Consider the following 20,856-nt stretch of genomic DNA (forward strand, 5'->3'; position numbering starts at 1 on the left):
AAAATGTATTTTTGTCTTATTAGTTTTTTAATTGAGGTGAGATTCAAATAACATACAATAAACCATTTTAAAATGTACAATGCAGTGGCATTTAGTGTATTCACAATGCTGTGCAACCACCACCTCCCTCTAGTTTCAAAACTTTTTCATCACCCCAGAAGAATACCCTGTACCTATTAAATCATCACTCCCCATTCCCCATAACCCCAATTCCTGGCAACTACTAAAATTTATTCTGTCTCTATAGATTCTGGATATTTCACATAGGAATGGTAAAGTACTATGTATCTCATTAAAATTTGTAATTAATATGACTTCATTTATTTTAGGCATGAAATATATGATATTTATAACAATTCAGCCTCATTCACATGAATTTGAATTTGCACATCACAATTTATTTTTCATTTTTAATGTCACTTCCTACTATCGCATTACCATCCTTAGGACATTCCCTTTAAGCAATGCTTCTGGAATAATAAGGCTAAGATATGAAAAGATAAAAGCTCAAAGAAAAAAACTTTCATTTACAGAAAGTTTTTAAAAGGCTATAGAGTTTCTAAGGTGTTACAAAGGATACATACCTACTTTACTTATTCCCTTTAAATGGACATATAAAATTGTATGTACAATATTTACAAACTCATCACTAAAAATAGAGTCAGAAAAATATTAAAACAAAGTAACTTAGGGAAACATTACAACCATGTAGTAAAATAGAATATAACTACCAATAATAATCAGTGTATTCTTATAGAAAAGAATAATGAGCCATTTCTCATGTTTAAAAAAGTTGAAGGCTATATTTTACCTTAACTCTCTATCAAAACAACTAGCCAAAGACTGCAAATTAATTTTAATTTATTGAGGAAATAATAAAAGTAATCCTCAGCAGAAGGAAACTATATTATAGAAGAACACAAATTTAAAAAAGAATCAAACTAAGAGAGTGCTGACACTGAAGCGATTAGCATATAATCCAGGTGTCATAAACATGAGCTCATACTGATTTTCTCACCAAACACATCAATGCACTTTCATAGTTATGCCCTATAATACTCACAAGCAGCAGCACAATTCAAGCATGGAGAGGGAATACACTACATGTATTTTTTAAAATCATCAACAGCTTTGAGCATGAAAGTTTAAACAGAAATTTGCATTACATGTATATTTTTCTATTTGAGAAAATCAGTCCATGAACTGACATAAATATATTAGGACAGTCAGCTTGCATACTATACAAATTGTCTTTGTTCTCAGACATCGGCAATGTCATGATTTCATAAGTGAATTATGTACCCAGGTAAAACCTGACTAAAATCAAAAATGCCCAAAGGTAAAGTAGAAGGATATAGAAATTGTAATGTTGCCTTGTAACTTCTCAGGGGTGTTTCTGAGGGGTGACATATGTGGACACATAGTTTCCCAACCTCTACATCATTAGATCAAATTAAAATTGTCTTCTGTTGGTAGTAATAGGATTAAATATAAAGGGAAATACTATATCCAAAAGGGTATCTTGATTATGTTTTCGTGCATGCAAAAAATGAATATAAAATTGTTTCATGAGAGTAAAATTCATGTCTATCTTGTTCACTGTTGTATTCCAGCTACTAGTACTATGGCTGAACTGGGGTCAGATTTTAACATATATTTCTTGAATAGATGATTGGAGTTTAATTTGATAAAAACTTTTTGAAGGAAAATTTGGGCAACAGATTTCAAGAATCATACCATTTTCTTTTCCTTTCATATTGTAATTTTATTTCTGAAAAGTTATCCCGACAAAATAATTTTGTCCTAACAAAATAATCAAGGTTTATTCTAAAGGATTTCCATGGCATCATTATTTATAATACAAATTAGAAACAAGCATGGTATCCTATAATAGCAAATTAAGTAAAAATGGAGTATTAAATAGCTTTTAAAAACATTTTAAAAGGAATTTTTAAAAGTTTAAAGGATAAAGTGCACAATATATTAGTAACTTTAAAAGCAGCCTTCAAAATAGTATACACAGATTTATTACAGTTTGTTTAAAAATTTATATGTATGTGAATCATTATATTTTAGTGGCAGGATTATAGGTGACTTTTATTTTTTATTTATTCATCAATACTTTCCAGATTTACCACAACAAATATCATTATACTTACAAACATTATCTTACTGGAACATACTCCTTCCAAGTCATAAGAAAATGATAAAATGGTACACATTTTAAATTATAATTGCATGGATTTAAACCAACATCATTTATAAATCTAAATACTATAACTTTGTACCATTATATGTACATTTATAAGTAAAACTTTTAAGTTTACATTTTCCCCAAATATGTAACAGTGTAAACTTTCTACCATATTAATTTCGAACCATGAGGAAAAATTGTGGAATTTGAAATTTGTCTAAGCACCTGCACTATGCTCCTCACCCTCCCCTCCTACTCCAATTTGTAACAGGGCCTTGGGATTTGAAACAAGGTTAACAAATTGGTACTTACTTATCATGGGAGTATAACTTCCACTCCCTCCTCCTCCACCAACTGAAGCCACCAACTGAAGCCACCTACACACACCACGGCTACACAACCCCCCCCACACACACTTACTTACATACTGTCATCAGCCATAGACCCAGAGGATTATTTAAAGAGGAACTATTAAACTAGAGCCATAAAAACCAACAATCAAACAAAAAAGAAAAAAAGAAAACCCAGCTAACATTTATTACCACTTTCTAAAATGGTGACAAAAAAATACATGTACATTTGTAACCATAAATGACACCTGTGCTGTAAATTTATGTAGAGAATAAGGAGAAAGATGTTACTTATGTGGAAAAGCAAAAAAAGATCATTATTGTCAAATAAAAAGTTCATTCTGTCTATGAAAGAGAAAGAAAAAGAAAATAACAGAGGAAATTTATTTTAATAAGACATTTACAATCTCCAAACAGTATCTTGTTTCTTGCATACCTTTTGTAATTGTTGCCTTTGTGATCAAAATAGTCCCAAAACAGACATGTATAGTGGCTTTTCCAATAAATTTTAATATGTTAATTTTGTTTATATTTCCTATATCTCCTTTTAATTAATGAAAATTCTTCGATAAAAATAAAAACCTCACCTTCCCCAAAAAATAAAGTAGATAAGTTATAGGTTTAACAAAAAGTTTTTCTGTTGCTCTTACAATTTCACCCCAATAACAGCTAGTTTTTAATTATAACTTTTTATGCAAAATCGACTGTCTGAATTTTGAGAACCTAACAGTTCTTAATACTCATAAAATTTCAAGTTTAGTAACTTTTCAGCATTATTGTCAATATTAACCAGTGTTTCTAAAATATAACTGGATAAATTTTAACATTTTTAATGGTTTTAAAAGGGAATGAAAACTGAAGAAGTGAATATAAACAGGGCTCAAATTTGCAAAGGTCTTCTAATATGGACATAAAACACATAATTGAATTTTAAACTTTCACTATAAAATGTTCAAATTAGGGATCACTTCATGTGAAATCACCTGCTGTACTCAGTAATCTATTATATACTTACCCATTTACTTAGTTTTGTCTGTTGACAAAAACATCTCAATTATTATATTTCAGAGCAATATTCATATTCCAATGATAGTATGAAATTTTCCTCAAATTTCCTTATAGTTAAATACTAGGGAAGAATACATAAATATTTCCTTTTATCTTAAATATATCAACCTTGCACAGTACAGAATTTTTATTTCAAGTATATGATAGATTATAGTCATTTTACGGTATTGAGCAAAACTAATAGCCTTAAATTTTGGTATAATATCACTAAGGTGAAAAAGGTTTTAGATATCTTCTCAAATTCTAACTCTCAGTGAATTCCAGGATACCTAACTCTAAGAAAAGAAGCATTATGGTAAATAATTAAAACTGAACTGCAATTAATTAAAATTACTAAGAATGAGAAAATTGATGGTTAAAAGGACAAATATATTCTAATAAAAAATGGGTTTACAAAAAACTAGCAACATATAATAAAAACACTACTTGATATTCCAAAAAGAGAAATTAATTTAGTGATTACATACTGAAAGTTGTCCAGATAAGAACTGTGGGACATCCCTCAACATGCCAGGACTCATGGGAGAGGTAACGGAAATAGAAGGACGATCCATTTTCTGAGATTCGAATGAGCTAGAACCTAAAACGATAATTATACATAAAGAATAATAACAATGGCACTTAATTAGCATTTAATAATCCTTACTTTCTATCTCTTGAATTTTCTAATCTTCATAGAATGTCACTATATAGATCATTTTCTTAGCCAGAGTGTTCCAAGTACACTTAGAGGGTTTCACTGAAGCATAAATGAAACTTAGGGATTCTCTTAAGACCAAGGGTGAACAATTTTTTGTGCCAATTATAGTAGAGAGAGACCTCTACATCAGGACTTATTTGTCTGTTATGTGTACTGAACTCATATTTACAGTAACATATTAGGAAAAAATTTTAATGGAAACTTAGGTAGGAAATACCAAAACCTAAATCAGTAAAGCAACTTGAAAATGATTCAAACTTGTAATGCTAAAAACATACTAGAATGTTAATTATAAAATGTTTTCAGGAAGTGATTTCTTGTAACTATACCTGGAAGAATATAATGAATTACATGGGCATAAAGGGCATATCAGAAAAAGCAGAACCACAAGTACCCAGAAGTTACATGTATGAATTTATTTCTATGAAGGGGAAGAGACAAATTGGAAAGTGAAAAAAAAAAATGGGGCTAATGGGATACTGGGGGGATTAAGTGGCTGGACTTCTGGTTTACACATTTTGGTGCTAATAAAGTTCCCATCCATGCTAAGCTCTTACGAGTGAAGTAATAAAAATTGCATTTGAGGAAGGTGATTTTACCACTTTTTAAAAATGTAGATTCAATTGAGTGAGATCAAAAACAGAATCCAGTAGATTCAATATAATGATAATAGGAAAGGTTGTGATAATGGAATAGAAAGAATTCAGGTAATATCATAAATGAGAAAAGGAACTTGGAAATGAATTAGATATGAGTTACAAAGAAAAGAGAAGGGGAAAAACATTAAGATTTCAAGTCTTATAACCAGCTATGGGGTCAAGAAAGTCTCCTGTGTGTCTGTCTTGTTCTCTGCACAGGACCATGCTGACAATCCCTGGGTATGGAACACTGGAGAAGTCCTGTGTTTAAGGGAATGGGTGGGAAAGTTAGTTTGAAACAGTGACCTTGTGACATCTCTGACACATCCAAGAGATGAAAAGAAGGTAACTGAATAGATGTATGGAACCAAGTATCTAGTAGACGTTGTTGGAAATTAAACTGTAAAGTGTCTCCCTAATCAGAGGCACAAATGGATTAAATTCACCTCTGTAGAGAGTAGTGTAAAATGAAGGATGGGGGGACTGCCACCCTTGGGATCAGAAGGTGATACTTTTTATAATATTTAGAAGTGGAAAGAATGTTGACTTTATAGTAAGAAATAAGCTCAGTGTTCTACATGTTAAGCTTCAAGGAACAGGAAGACACTTAACAGAACATATCCTTTACACTATCAAGGATAAAGACACAATGATAGATCCTTTTGATAATATAAACTTAGGAGTCACATGGCGATAAAATTATATGAAGATAAGAATTTACTGAGGAACTGAAGACAGGAGGTTAAGAATTGGGCTAAGGGAAACCTATACTTCAGCATTTAATGAATAAAGGACTAAATCTAATTTGAGAAGGACCCCTGTCTCCACAGGAACAATTTTGGAATTGTTCCACACTGCTTACACAATAGCTGAGTGAAGTAATATAAGTAAATAAAAATTTACCTACTTCTAAAGATTGTTGTAAGAACTAAGTGTGATAATGTACACACAATATCTAGCACAGTTCAAGGAACTCAATAAAATGGGAGCAATGATGATGATAATATTGTATGTAATAATTATTATTACCATTATATTAGTATTAATTTATTATAGCATAGCTTTATATGATTGTGATACTATTTTGGATGAAATAATTTAGAACCTAGCCAAAGGTACTATATCAAATAGGTCAGATGAACATATTTCAAAGAATAGAGCTATGGCTCCAAAGGGATTTCACCTATCTGATAAAGATTTTTAAAAAAAATTATATTCATAATTGTAATATAAAATTAAAAATACCTCTATTTCAATATGATATTCTCAAGTATTGCGTGTTTAGAGAATCCAACCACTTCTTACTACCTTTATTGCTACCACCTCTAAGTTACCATCATCTCGTCACTAAAATACCAGAACAGTCCTCTCACAGGTCTCTCTTCTTTCACCCTTAACTCCACTTAATCTGTTTTCTTCCTTTTTTTTTTTTTAATTAAATTTGATAGGGTGAAATGGTTAGTAAAGTTACATAGGTTTCAGGTGTACAATTCTATAATACATCATCTATATATCACATTGTGTGCTCACCACCCAGAGTCAGTTCTCCTTCCACTACCATTTATCTTCATCTACTACCCTTTCTCCCCACTTACCCTCTGGTAACCATTAAACTATTGTCTGTGTCTATGAGTTTTTGTTTCTTTATTTGTTTGTCTTGTTCCTTTGCACTTAATCTATTTTCAACAGAGTAGCCAGATTTTAAAACATAAGTCTCTCCTCAAAACCATCCTATGAAAGTTTTGATTTCCCTCAGAGTAAAAGCCAATGTCATTACAGTAGCTTATAAAGTCTGCAATTTAACTGCCCATTACTCTTCTATCCTCTTTCCTATTATTCTCCCCCTTTCTCACTCTGTTGCAGCCATACTGGCCTCCTTGCCTTTCCTTAAATGCATCTTAGGCTTTTCTGCTTCAGAAACATTGCATGTCTGGTCCCTGTACCTGGAAAGCTTTCTCCACGATAGCCACTCTTTCAAATCTTTGCTTAGATCCTTCCTTCCCAATGTGGTCTATGCTGATCTACTTATTTCAAATTGCAAGCCTCCTCTCTTCATTCACAATATCACTTATGCTACTATCAATCAATAAATAAACTTAGTTCATTGGAAAAAACTTCATTAGTTTAACATCTGAAATAGCACTCAAACACAAATAATAAAACGTATTTATGTGTTTAACATTATGTAAAATAGACTTATTTAATACATCTATTGTTTCATTACTACTCTGATGTTAAACAAGTATTATCTCATTTTCTAAAAATATAAATGAGAATATCTATGATTATTTTCTAAATTGTCCCAAGCATTCCCCCATTTATTGAGGAACAGATTATTAAGTAGTAAATTTTAAAAATTAGGGAAAATTTGCTGAAGAGGAGAGGGAGTGATGGTGTGTACATTATTTTTTATTGTGATGATGGTTTCACATGGATGTCAAAACTTATCTAACTGTACATTTTTAACATGTACAGTTTATTGTAATACACCTTAACAAAGCTGCCTAAAAATACATACTACTTAAGACAGTATAGTTTAAAAACTATCTTAAAGTATTATAGACTTTTGTACTTTTTCCAACAATGACACAAAATAACACTAAATTTTACATCTTTATATGATTATATGCTTCGTAACAAAATTATTGTATTTCTTGTTTTGTATTAATAGATTAAATACTTCATTTGATCTATGATGAATGACATTATTAGTAACATTTTCTTTCAACATAAATGAAACTTACTGGACTCCAGTTGTGCATGTGTGCTATCAGGTATTCTAGGTATATCTCTGAAATGATAGAAAAAGAAAATAAAAAATTGTTTGAACAATTAATGCTACTGCTATTTTGATGATATCAACCTATAAAAGGATAGTATAAAACAAACAAAATTGTATATGACAATAGAATATAAATAATGAAAAAACAATCTGCAGTCCTCTATTGCTAATAAAAGTATTTTGGCTAACTAACCCCAACTACTTAAAATTTATACACATTCATAGCAGATTTATAAAAGCATATACTTTACTTTCTATGTGTCTCATTACACAATTGTCCATTCTAAAAAATTTCTGGATTTGACAAGTTTTCTAGATACATTTTAATTGTATTCTACTCTTTATTTTTACTTGCTGTTGTTCTAAATCAGTAACATTAAAATATAAATAATATATAACCAAATCAAAAATTAAATTATTCAGATTGCAATTGAAATTTTTAAATGTAATAATTCCACAGAGAAAAATGCAACTATGTTTCTTACTGGGACTTACAAAATTACCTTGTAACTGCACTTACACCAAAAAAAAAAAATAATAATATTTAAGATATTAAACAAAAATATTTAAAGTATCTTTTAATACCAAGAAATATATTTGATAGTATACTAAGTTGATGCAATGTAGTTTTACCAAAATACAAAACTTTGAAAAGACAAAATGAAAAATAGATACAATTTCATGTGCCAGATTATTACTTTTGAAAGGAACATTTCAAAAACTAAGCTACCAACGTAAGTCATTTTCTACAGCATAAAAAGAAATAATATAGTCCAATCATTTTCAAATGAATCAAAATTGGGCATTAGTATTATACAACAAAGAATAATTCCTATTGCCTCTCTACTAGAATGCTCTTTCTTACCCCTAACATGCATTTAATAATTCACTGTCAAGTTTCTAATTTTTAATTGCTTTTTCTTGTTATAGGTGTATCTTTTACAATCACTTATATAAGCTTCCATAAAGAAAATATTGTTGTGATAGTTAATGAGTAATTCCCAAAATAAGATGCAAAGTATTTACTGCCAACTTTTCGAAATTGTTAATTTAATCTATAGGTAACAAATTATAAAAGCCAAAGAGTATTAGGCATTTGCTTATATTTTAACTCTTTCCTCAAAGATGTTATGTGTTTCCTTAAATTGTTCCTTGTGTCTGGGAATAGCATACTCTTAAACCCTCTCTTTCTTATGTTGAAATCTCCTTTTTGAAAAAATTACGGAAAATTCATAGAATATAGTTGACGCTCATTTTTACAATGCAGAGGACCATAGTTCAAAAAATCCTTCCTTTAAAAGTAATTGTTACTATAGTCCCCTTCTACTAATACCGTTAGCCATCTATTAAGCTACTAAAATAATAAAAATAACAGACACCTAAATCATTCTTCTTCCTGCATAATCTAGCATGATCAGATAAAGAGATGTCATGATTTTTGGTGAGCTGTTTTTAGTAAAATAATAAAAACGTCCTCAAAATAATTTACTTTTATAAAGCATCAGACATTTTGGGATTGCACATTACAAATTGTTTAATAGTAGTCTACTGTTGCCACGCAGCAGCCTACCCGTCTGTCTCCTCGTACCTGCCCCGAAAGAAAGGAGTCTGTGAGACAGATCCTTTCAGGGACTTTGCTTCACCTTTGTGCTCGCACCTTATGTCTCCCTGTTTGGTCCAAAAAAAATGGCTGGTCAGCCAATGACCAGTAAGATTCCCCACGGGGACAACTCAAGCCAGGCGCAGTCTAGTGGGGACCAACAGGAGAACCCACAGGATTCATAGAGGTGGGCGCATCCCCCCTTCTTTCCCCTGCTAAGGAGAGCCTCTGCCTTTGTGGCTGCATTCCTTCTCACAGCCTGCAAGGGAAGAGATTCATTGGTGTGCTCTCCACCTATTCATATGCATATAGGTTTTGTCCCTTGGGGAAGTACATACATCCTGAGACTTAGGGTTCAGCTGCCTGCAGGCAAGGGTGATTGGCTTGAATCAGTTTCCTATTATGATGTATAGGATTCACAGATCTTGAGATTGACAAGCTTTATCTCAGTTACTTCCCCACCTAACTAATAAAAGCTAATGCGTAGGCGCCCAGCCCAGTCCTTGAGGCTGCAGGTCCCTTAGCCCTGCTTAAACTCTATTCCTGGTTACTGTCTTTTCTTAACCCTGTGCTGCCCTCCTCGCTCTCTACAACCCTCGTCGCGCGGGACGCAACAGTCTACTCTATATATGTGAAAAGTACTCAAACCAACTTACCCAATAGGCCTTGAAACAACAAGCTCCACTTGTGGTTCAGGTTTGGACTCCAGAATGATGTTATATACTTCTTCAAATGTGGCTCCTTGCAATAGCCTCCCATTCCATTCCAACACTTCATCACCTATTGTGTGTGTCAGTAATAATAATCTTAGAAAGAAAATCTAATCCAATAAAACGTACTCAGAACAAAACAACCTTAAGCTACAATGAACTTGATAGAATAAAATCACCAGTATAGAATAAGAAACAAATTGCGCACAGCTCCAGTGGCATAAAATTTGATGACCAGGATGATTAGTGTATTTTACCCAAAAGAACAAGGGTCAGAAAACAAATTACATAAAAGTTATCTCTGATTTTCTCAGTGGTGTCCATGAATACTGTCCATGAATAGTTAGTTGTTAGTTCTTTTTGAGGGGGGAGCTAAGTCAAGAAAGACCTGTCACTATCTTGGTGACGTAACTCCTGTCTCTGATTTCTTCATAGAAATTCTAATTCTAGAAACCTTTAAGATCAGTTGCCTCTGTAGATTTCACGACTCTGCATTCTAGATTTTTCAAAATACATTCAGCTAGGCACCTTGTCTAAACTCTCTTGTAAAAAGATTAGTATCCAGCATCTTATCTAATCATGTCCAAGGCACTCAAGGATTTCTCCAATAACATCCATTAACAAAGAGATAAGGAATGACACATTTTAGGAAATACGTATTTATCCATGAAGTTTGTTTCCTAAACTATGCTGGAATTTCTTCAAAAGAAAAACAAAGGCTTATGGGAAATTAAATAGGTTATACAAGGTACAGGCAAGGAATATCTATCACCAAATAAAGTAAAAAAATCAGTACATACAAAAATCTTTTTATCCAACATGACTCAAGAAATAATAGTACAACTTTCCATTAATGAGTACATTTATATTTAAGTTAAATGAGCTCTTTATTACTGGTCACATCACTTTTAAATGAGCATAACTTTTTCATAACTACTCAAGTTTAACATTTTAAATGTAAATAATCAAAGAGAAACCTACCTGGTCTAAGATGTCCTACAGTATCAGCTAAACTTCCTTTTTTTACTTTGGTAATAAATGCACAGAGCCGACCTGATTCAGTCATCTTTCCTCCTACAACCTATTTAAAAGAGGAAAGTGTTAGGAGACATACTGCTCCAATGAACATGGCTGAAGATTGAAGTAAAAAATAACTAGACAATTTGCAGCTTTTAAAACTATAATTTAATACTCTAAAAATAATTTTTAAATAATATAGTGCTGTTATCAGGAACTGAGCACATGTCACAAGAATAAGCTCTTTACATATTCACAATGTTTTACAATTTAATCCATTATTTGTTGAAAACGTTGCATACCTTAGAAACAATTTGTAATTTCTGTCTTTATTACAGGGTTCTTATTTTCATAATTTCTAAAAACATGTGATTTCAGTACTGTGTAATTATGTTATCTAGTTATAGATTTCAAATATTGCAATAATATAAATACTTGATACTTTTGCTATAATTGTGATATGCTACCAAAATTTCATTAGTAATCTTTTAGGTACATTGATAATGTGCATGATGACGTATTTTTCCTGAGAAAATTACAAAACTTACTTAATCTTATTAGAATTAATGAACTTTAGACCATTTGCATCCCAGTTTTCCTATTTTTATGTTTCTATTAATATATATGTTTCATGAAAAGAAAAACAACTGTTAGCAATAATGCTGTGGAGTCATATATGTCCTTGAAAGAGGAGACTCATAAAATTAATGCTGTGCTTCTCATCAACTGTTATTCAGTCAATATATCAACTTTGTAGCAAATTAAGTAACTAATTTAATTGACTAAAATAGTTTTTTTCTCTTCTAAATTGAGTGAAAGATATCTGAATTCAGAAAACACTGATTTACCTTATTCCATGTATTTATTCCCAAACTGCAGTGAATTACAATCAGTTGTAGTTAATACTAATTATTCCTATGTTTAATTCTGAAAATTAAATGTATAGATATTTAGGACATATCTCTATGTTAATTTCTAAAAACTTCCCTGGCTTGATAAATATTAATGGTAATAATTAATATTACTGACTAGAATTATTATTATTGAAATCTTATAAAGTGTCAGACACTGTACAAAAAGTTTAAATATTGATTCATTCAATTGTATTATAACATTCAGTAAGCATTATTATCTCCATTGTATAGACGAGCAGTCTAAGGCTAAAGGAAGTTTGGTTGACCAGAGTCATGTACCTAGTAATTGCTATAACTGGAAATCAAGCCAACACTTTCTAACCTCTCTACTATACTGCTCTAACAGCATGATGGGCAGATCTGGATTTAAATCCCACCTTCATCACCACCTTGTGACCAGGGGCTAGTTATGACACCTCTCTAAGCTTATTTTTTTATCTGTTGTGACTATTACATAAAATTATAGATATAAAATGCTCAGGTGAGTGCCAGCCACATGGCAGCTACCCAATAAATGTTAGCTGCTGAATTCCACTTACCCCCAAATTTTCTAATATCTCTCACTTACTATATTCTATACAACTTCTGTAGCAATGGCTTAACCAAAACATTCTCTCATTTTTCATTTCAGTTTTTAATTCACTGTACAGATATATATTTTATATATATATATATATATTTAAATATATATATATATTTAAAAAAAACAGAGCTCTATTTGTTATAATTACTAAGTGTCTGTTATTTCACAGTAAAATATAAATCAATATTTATATTACATTTCCCAACATATTTTTGAGTTTCCAGATTTCAAACAGTATTTTCTCTCTTTCTCACATACACACACATATACACAAATACAAATGCATATATTTTGATACACTAATACAAAAATTATATTCCTGTGTAATACATATATTACAGTTCCCAAGTTTGCATATTTAGTAATTGAATAAAGCTATCATTTTAATGGAATATAAACACAGACATAGACTTAAAGGACAAACTATATAGGTAAAATAAGTTTGAGCACTATATTTAGGATTCACGTATATAAGTTTAGTTGTATTTTCCAAAATTATATACACAAGTGTTATTATGAAAATGGCAACTTCTTAAATAAAACTTGGAAAACAAAAAAATGGACAATGAAGGCAAATATTTGGGAATTCATGGAAATGGAAAAAAAAAGTTCACTAACTTGATATAGGTAGAAAGAGGTACTATATATTTTGCTTTCCTGATAATTCTGTAAAGGAGTATAGAGCCAAAATCTCAAATAGTTTTATCACATACCTTCAAGCCAAGCATTGCTCCTGAATCTCGAGGTACACTTCCATCTTTTAGACGTTTATTTAGTAAAATGCGACCAATTAAACGATCTCCATCTTTAGATGGTTGCCATGTCACAGGGTGCTGACATATTGTATAAACAAACAAAGAAAATTAATGTTTTTTTTAACAACAAATGACCCCTTATTTTACAATCTCTCTACATGTCACATTTTGAAAGTGTCATGATTACACAAACCAGTTTGCATTCAAAACTTCGATCAAAACGGCTTACTATATTATGTTTATAACCTCAATCTTATAATCTCAAGTTTTGCCCAAATCCAATTACTTCAAATTCTTAAAGTGCTCTGACACAATACTGAAATTATGTAGTTCTACAAAAATCTGAGAAGAGTTGAAAATATATTCAAACTCTAATTTAATTATAGAGAGGGTGTCAAAAAATGTATACACATTTTAAAAAAGGAAAACTATTAAAGTTGTAATACTCAATATATACTGAAAACAAAAGATGAATACAAATCACATCAGACACTTCTGATTACTGCGAACTACTGCTTGAGCAACGTTGACCGGAGTGTCTACTTGTATACATTTTTTTGGCACCCCCAGTATACATGCTAAAGATTAACAAATTCACAGGCAGAAAAGATGCATTGATATTCCATGTAATTAAACTAAATTAAAAATGAGAAGTTAATCTTCAAACACTTTTGGAAGACTTTGAGTGACCTTATTACAGTAAAAGTTAAAAGGTCAAATTATATTAAAAGCTCAAAATTCAAACCTATGATGAGGGCTTTCTTGAAACAGGTTTCTAGATTAAAAATATAAAAGAAATACATGAGTCCCAATGACTTTCCAATTGAATCTTCATAGGTGAAGCAGGCCTGATTCATAAGTGATTACGTTTCTCACTTTTTGGAGGTTCGCTGATTCTTTCAAATCTTTGATCTATTTAGTAAATTAATTTTATTGTATAATTCAATGGTATCCATTGCTAAATATTCAAATATTAGGAGCACATCTCTTTCTCAGGGCAGACCAAGCCCTGTATAAATAATGACACCATTCCATTATGAATTATATGTCAAATAACACAAGTAAATGATTTGTGTAATCACAATTTCACAGTTATCTTAAAGTAACATGCACACCTTCATGCAAAATTTAGCAAGCAAAAGACAAGTTCCAGTCAATCACATTTATATAGTAATAAGAGTTCAAAAGTCTCACTTCACTAAAAGCAAAAATAATAAATACCAAAGCAGATGGCAATGGTTCTAATACTAATTAATACTACATTAAAATGCTATGACAATAAAACAAAAGAGCAAAATGACAGTGAAAGGGAAAAAAGAAAAACAACTTTTTCTGTGCAAACAGACCCAATTATCTCCCTTTTACCTGGGATTCAAACTATTAATAATTTAATTTTCATCCCAAGGAAAATATATGTAAGCAATCAAATAAGCCAATCAAAAAAATTCTTTATATTTGTGGTTTATAATAACATTACAAAGTTCTCTCATGCGACAGTAGACAAAACATTCCTTTGTTCCTAATTTTTTATTTCATTTGCTTATTTTTTGGTATGCCGTCAAACAACAAAAACAGCAAAGCAAGCAAAAAGTATTTTGATTTGTTTGTTTTGGTTTTGTTTTTCTTTTCTGCACCTTAAGAAATGCTACATTGACCCTTGCAATGCCCTGTCCTTTTATTATGTTCTGTTTGAATGAGTGACAGAGAGCAAACGAAGACCAAATGAGCAGGTTAAAAGGCAGGCTCCACAATCTCAGTACCTTATCACTATGGCTATGCTCCTCGTTAAGGGTTGTGCTACTACACGTATCTACCCCAGAGTCCTTAATCTGAGGCTCAGACCATTCCAAATCCTCTTCCAAAGAGTGGCCACCAAAGTACATCATTTTCTTTTGTCTCTCAGACCTGGTGTTAGAGTCCGACAAAACTGCCTGCTCACTAGTTTTTCTTTTTCCCTTTTGACTGTCCCCTACAGGTGTGGGATAAAAAAATAAAAAAAAGATACAAAAAAGAAAACATGCAAAGGTGTAAATAAAAAAAGGAAAAGTGAAATGATAACGGAAATTAAATAGTAAGGCTCCACATGTCTCACCAAAGACATTGGGGATGCCTCACTGCTATGCCAAGACGTATGGTCCAACCAGTTGTAATCCATGTCTCCTGTGAGAGTCAGACAGACAAGAGTGCAGTAAAGGAGACCGTGAAAGAAAGGACAGACAAAGACATTATAAACATTTTAAACTGTGTTATACTGTCTGGTTTCAAGAACTTTGTCTGTAGCACTCACTATATATACCAAGAGAAACCTAAGATTCCAAATGAGTAAAATTTACAGAACATAAAATATAAATCTATAGACAGACCCTACAGAACAAAAGTCCTACAAGGAGAGAAAAGCCTAATAATAAACAGTAATAGAAATGAAAAAATTATATATTCTAAAAAAAAAAAAAAAGAAGAAGACTGTCAGCTATGTCTGATATTCATCTATTTTTTTTTTTCATGCTGGCCTACAGACATGAGTATTACTCTCCAAAGATTAAAGAATATTTTAAAAATTAAACAGTGGTTTTGCCAATAACCACTATAACAAAAAGCCAAGTAATTAAATGTTGTTCCTGGAATGTAGTATGATTCTTTATAATGCTGAAACCTCCTACAAAATTTGAATGGTTAAAAAAACAGAATTGGTTACACAAAGTAATAACTTCATATGAAAATGAAAAAAAAATTCACTCAATTTCTAATACTGAAAATAAACTTTCTTAAATATCATGAGTTACCTATTATTTTGAAACATTTTTTCAACTTTTTCAGAAATTGTATTCTCATAAAAAAGTAAATTTTCTTTTAATATACTTTCATCAGATAATTTGTGTAATTGTCAACTAAGAATGAATATCCATTTCCCAAACATAGTTGCTCTATATTTGCCTTACATTTCAAAAAGAATTTCTTTCTATGCTTGGAATACCAAGCCTATTCTCTGACCACAATGCTTTTAAATTGGAGATCAATCACACACACAAAAGAAAAATAAAAGAAAAAAACACAAACATGAAGATTAAACATGCTACTAAAAAACCAACTGGGTCAAAGAAGAAATAAAAATATAGAAACAAATGAGAATGAAAATCCACTGTATCAAAATTACTGGGATGTTGGGAAAGTAGTATTAAGAGGGAAATTTATATCATTACAGGAATATCTCAAGAAACAAGAAAAATCTCAAATAAAACACCTAACTATATCTTATAGAACTAGAAAAAGAAGAACAAATGAATCACAAAGTCAGCAGAAGAAAGAAAATAATAAAAAATAGAGCAGAATTAAATGAAACAGAGAACAAAATATATATATATATATATATATATATATATATATATATATGTATAAAATACACAAAAAGTTGGTTCTTTGAAAAGATTAATAACATTGTCAAACCCCTGGCTAGACCCACTAAGGAAAAAAGAAAAAAGAAACAAATAAAATCAGAAATGAAAGAGAAGAAGTTACGATAGATACCACAAAAATACAAACAACCATACAATAATACTATGGAGAACTATATGCCACCACACTCAATAACCTAGAAGAAATGGACAAGTTCTTAGAAATATGTAACCTTTCTAAATATAGGAAGAAACTTCATGGACATTACCCGGAGTAAGATTTTCACTGATATATCCCCTCGCGCGAGGGAAGTAAGAGAAAAAATAAACATGTGGGATTACATCAAACTAAAAAGTTTTTTCACAGCAAAGAAAACCATCAATAAAACAAAAAGAGATCCTACTGAATGGGAAAAGATATTTGCCAATGATATATCTGATAAGGGATTAATATCACAAATCTATAAAAAAACTTACTTAACTCAACTCCAAAAAAACAAACAACCCAATTAAAAAATGGGCAGAGGACTTGGGGAGACATTTCTCTAAAAAGGACATACAGAAGGCAAGAAGACATATGAAGAAATGCTCAACCTCACTAACCATCAGAGAAATGCAAATAAAAACCACAATGAGATACCACCTCACTCCAGTCAAAATGGCTATCATCAATAAATCAACAAACAACAAATGCTGGCGCGGATGTGAAGAAAAGGGAACGCTAGTGCACTGTTGGTGGGATTGCAGATTAGTGCAGCCACTATGGAAAACAGTATGGAGGTATCTCAGGAATCTGAAAATGGAACTACCCTATGATCCAGTAATTCCACTCCTAGGCATCTACCCGGAGAAATCCAAAACTCCAATTCAAAAATCAGTATGCACTCCTATATTTATTGCAGCACTTTACACAATAGCCAAGATATGGAAACAACCGAAATGCCCATCGGTAGATGACTGGATTAAGAAGCTGTGGTACATTTATACAATGGAGTATTACGCAGCCATAAAGAAGAAAGAAATCTTATCATTTGCAGCAACATGGATGGATCTAGAGAACATTATGTTAAGTGAAATAAGTCAGAAAGAGAAAGACAAGTACCATATGATCTCACTTATATGCGGAATTTAAAGAAAAGAATATGTGAATGAACTAATCAGAAACAGTTTTGGGGACACAAAGAAAAACCCGAGAGTTGTTAAATTGGGGGGGGGGTTGGGAATAAGGGGAAAGGTGAAGGAATTAGGAAGCAGCTGGTAACCACAAGATGGCCTCAGGGTTTTTTGAAAATTAATTTGGGGAACTTATTCAATAATGTTGTAAAGATTTTGTTGGGTATCCGATGGACATGCGTCCTATTTGGGAGACCACCTCAGAGATACTGTGGATGCCTGATCATGGCATTGTACACCATAAGCTAAACATTAATGAATGCCAACTACAATTTTAAATAAAAAAAAAAAAATAAATAAACAAAAACAAATGGAAATCCCAGGCAATTGCTGTGAGTAGGTGAAAATTTCAAGGATGGATGTCATAGCCCACTTTTATTATACCTGGAGTAAATACCACCTGTAAAAAAAAAAAAAAAAAAAAAAAAACAGGAAAAAAAAGAAATATATAACCTTTCTAGACTGAATCATGAAGAACTGGAAAATCTTAATAGACTGATGAATAGTAAAGAAATGGAAAAATCATCCACACCTCCCTAGAAACAAAAGTCTAGGACCAGATGGTTTTACTAGTGAATTCTACCAAACATTCAAAGATGATTTAATACTTGTCTTCCTCAAACACATCCAAAAAATTCAAGAAGGAACAATACTCCCTAACTTATTTCATAAGGCCAACATTACTGATACCAACACCTGGTAAGGATAACAAACACACACAAAGAAAAGTACAGATCAATATCTCTGGTGAATACAAATGCAAAAATCCTAAATGAAATACTAATAAGTAGAATACAACAATATATCAAAATAATCAAGTGAGGTTCACTCAAGGGTCACAAGGATGGTTCAACATACACAAAATGATCAATGTGATTGATACACCACAAAAACAAAGTATAAATATCATATGAACACATCAATAGATGCAGAAAACCCACGTGACAAGATACAACATTCCTTTATGATTGAAACACTTAATAATATGGGTATAAAAGGAAAGTACCTGAACATAATAAAGGCCATGAATGACAAACCCTCAGCTAATATCACATTAATGGTGAAAAACTGAAAGCTTTTCCTCTATGATCAGGAAGAAGACAGGGATGTCCCCTGTCACCACTGTTATTCAATATAGTATTGGAAATCCTAGCCACAGCAAGCAGAGAAGAGAAAGAAATAAAAGGCATCCAAATTGGGAATGAAGATGTTAAATTGTCACTTTTTGCAGATGACATGATTCTTTATATAGAAAACTCTATATAAGCTCTATAGAAGACTCCACTAAAAAACTATTAAAACAATAAACAAATACAGTAAAGTTGCAAGATACAAAATCAATGTACAAAAATCCATTGCATTCCTATATACTAACAATGAATTTTCAGATAAAGAAATGAAACAAAAAAACTCATTTTGCAATTGCAACAAAAGAATAAAATACCTTGGAATAAACCTAACCAAGGATGTAAAAGACCCATACACTGAAAACCATAAAACATTATTAAAAGAAATTGAAGAACACACAAAGAAATGGAAAGATATTCCATGTTCATGAATTGAAAGAATCAACAGTTAAAATGGCCATATTACCCAAAGCCATACACAGACTTAATGCAATCCTCATCAAAATCCCAACGGCATTTTTTAAAGAAACAGAACAAAAAATCATCAAAAGATCCCGAATAGCCAAAGCAATCCTAAGGAAGAAAAAAAAAGAAAAAAGGCTCGAAATATCACACTGCTTGACTTCAATTCATACTACAAAGCAACAGTAATCAAAACAGAATGATAGTGGTAGAAAAACAGACACTCAGAATAGAATTGAGGACCCAGAAATAACCCCAAATATATATGGGCAGTTAATTTTCAACAAAAGAACCAAAAACATACAATGAAGAAGAGAGCCGATTCAATAAATGGTGCTGGGAAAATTGGAAAGCCAACACATAAAAGATTGCAACTAGACTGCTCTATGTCACCATATACCAAAATTAACTCAAAAGAGATCAAAGACCTAAACATAAGACCTGAAAAAATAAATGGCATAGAAGAAAGCATACATACTAAACTTATGGACCTTGGGTTTACAGAGGATTTTATAAATTTGACCTCAAAGGCAAGGGAAGGAAAAGCAAAAATAAATGAGTGGGACTATATCAGATTAAAAAGCTTCTGCACAGCAAGAGAAACCATTGAAAAAATAAAGACGCAACCAACCAAATGGGAGAAGATATTTGCAAACAATGCCTCCAATAAGGGGCTAATGACTAAAATATATAAAGAACTCATAAAACCCAATAACAGGAAAACAAACAATCCAATTAAAAAATGGTAGAGGACTGCAATAGACACTTTTCCTAAGAAGACAAACAAATGGCCAACAGGTATATATGGGAAAATGCTCAACTTCACTACTTATTAGGGATATGTAAATCAAAACCACAATGAAATACCACCTCACACCTGTAAGAATAGCAACTATCAACAAGACAAGTAATAACAAGTGTTGGAGAGGCTATGGAGAAAAAGAAACCCTCATGCACTGCGGGTGGGAATGTAAATTGGTACAGCCACTATGGAAAACAGTATGGAGGTTCCTTAAAAAATTAAAAATAAAATTTTCATACGATCCAGCAATCCTTTTTCTGGGTATCTACCCAAACTGAAAACATTTATCTCTAAAGGTATATGTTTCCCTATGTTCATTTTGCAGCATTATTCATGTATTATGGCAAGACATGGAAACAACTGAAAATGTCCTTCAATAGATGACTGGATAAAAAAGATGTGATGCATATATATAGTGGAATATTACTCAGCCATAAGAAAAGATGAAATATTGCCATTTGCGACAACATGGATGGATCTTGAGATTATCATGCTAAGCAAAATAAGTCAGATAGAAAAAGTCAAGAACTATATGACTTCATTCATGCAAAACTGAACAAGATAGACAAAATATCATAGACAACAGTTT

General features: G+C 31.6%; 1 protein-coding gene across 50 annotated transcripts in view; it reads right to left on the reverse strand.

The window, feature by feature from the left end:
• RIMS2 (regulating synaptic membrane exocytosis 2) overlaps window positions 1-20,856 on the reverse strand; it is a 593,954-nt gene that overhangs the window by 264,019 nt on the left and 309,079 nt on the right. For 28 of the 50 annotated variants that reach the window (XM_081070132.1, XM_081070114.1, XM_081070124.1 and 25 more), the window contains 6 exons: window positions 15,072-15,280; window positions 13,270-13,389; window positions 11,024-11,123; window positions 9,989-10,112; window positions 7,695-7,741; window positions 4,080-4,192 (listed from right to left, as the gene is read on the reverse strand). In XM_081070132.1, the coding sequence (XP_080926258.1) occupies window positions 4,080-4,192; window positions 7,695-7,741; window positions 9,989-10,112; window positions 11,024-11,123; window positions 13,270-13,389; window positions 15,072-15,280 (713 nt within the window). Of the gene's footprint in view, window positions 1-4,079; window positions 4,193-7,694; window positions 7,742-9,988; window positions 10,113-11,023; window positions 11,124-13,269; window positions 13,390-15,071; window positions 15,281-15,403; window positions 15,472-20,856 lie in introns of all 50 variants that reach the window. The other 22 variants (XM_081070136.1, XM_081070131.1, XM_081070146.1 and 19 more) reach the window with 1 other exon arrangement.

Source organism: Rhinolophus hipposideros (assembly GCF_964194185.1).
Source record: "Rhinolophus hipposideros genome assembly, chromosome: 13".
NCBI classification, from domain to species: domain Eukaryota; kingdom Metazoa; phylum Chordata; class Mammalia; order Chiroptera; family Rhinolophidae; genus Rhinolophus; species Rhinolophus hipposideros.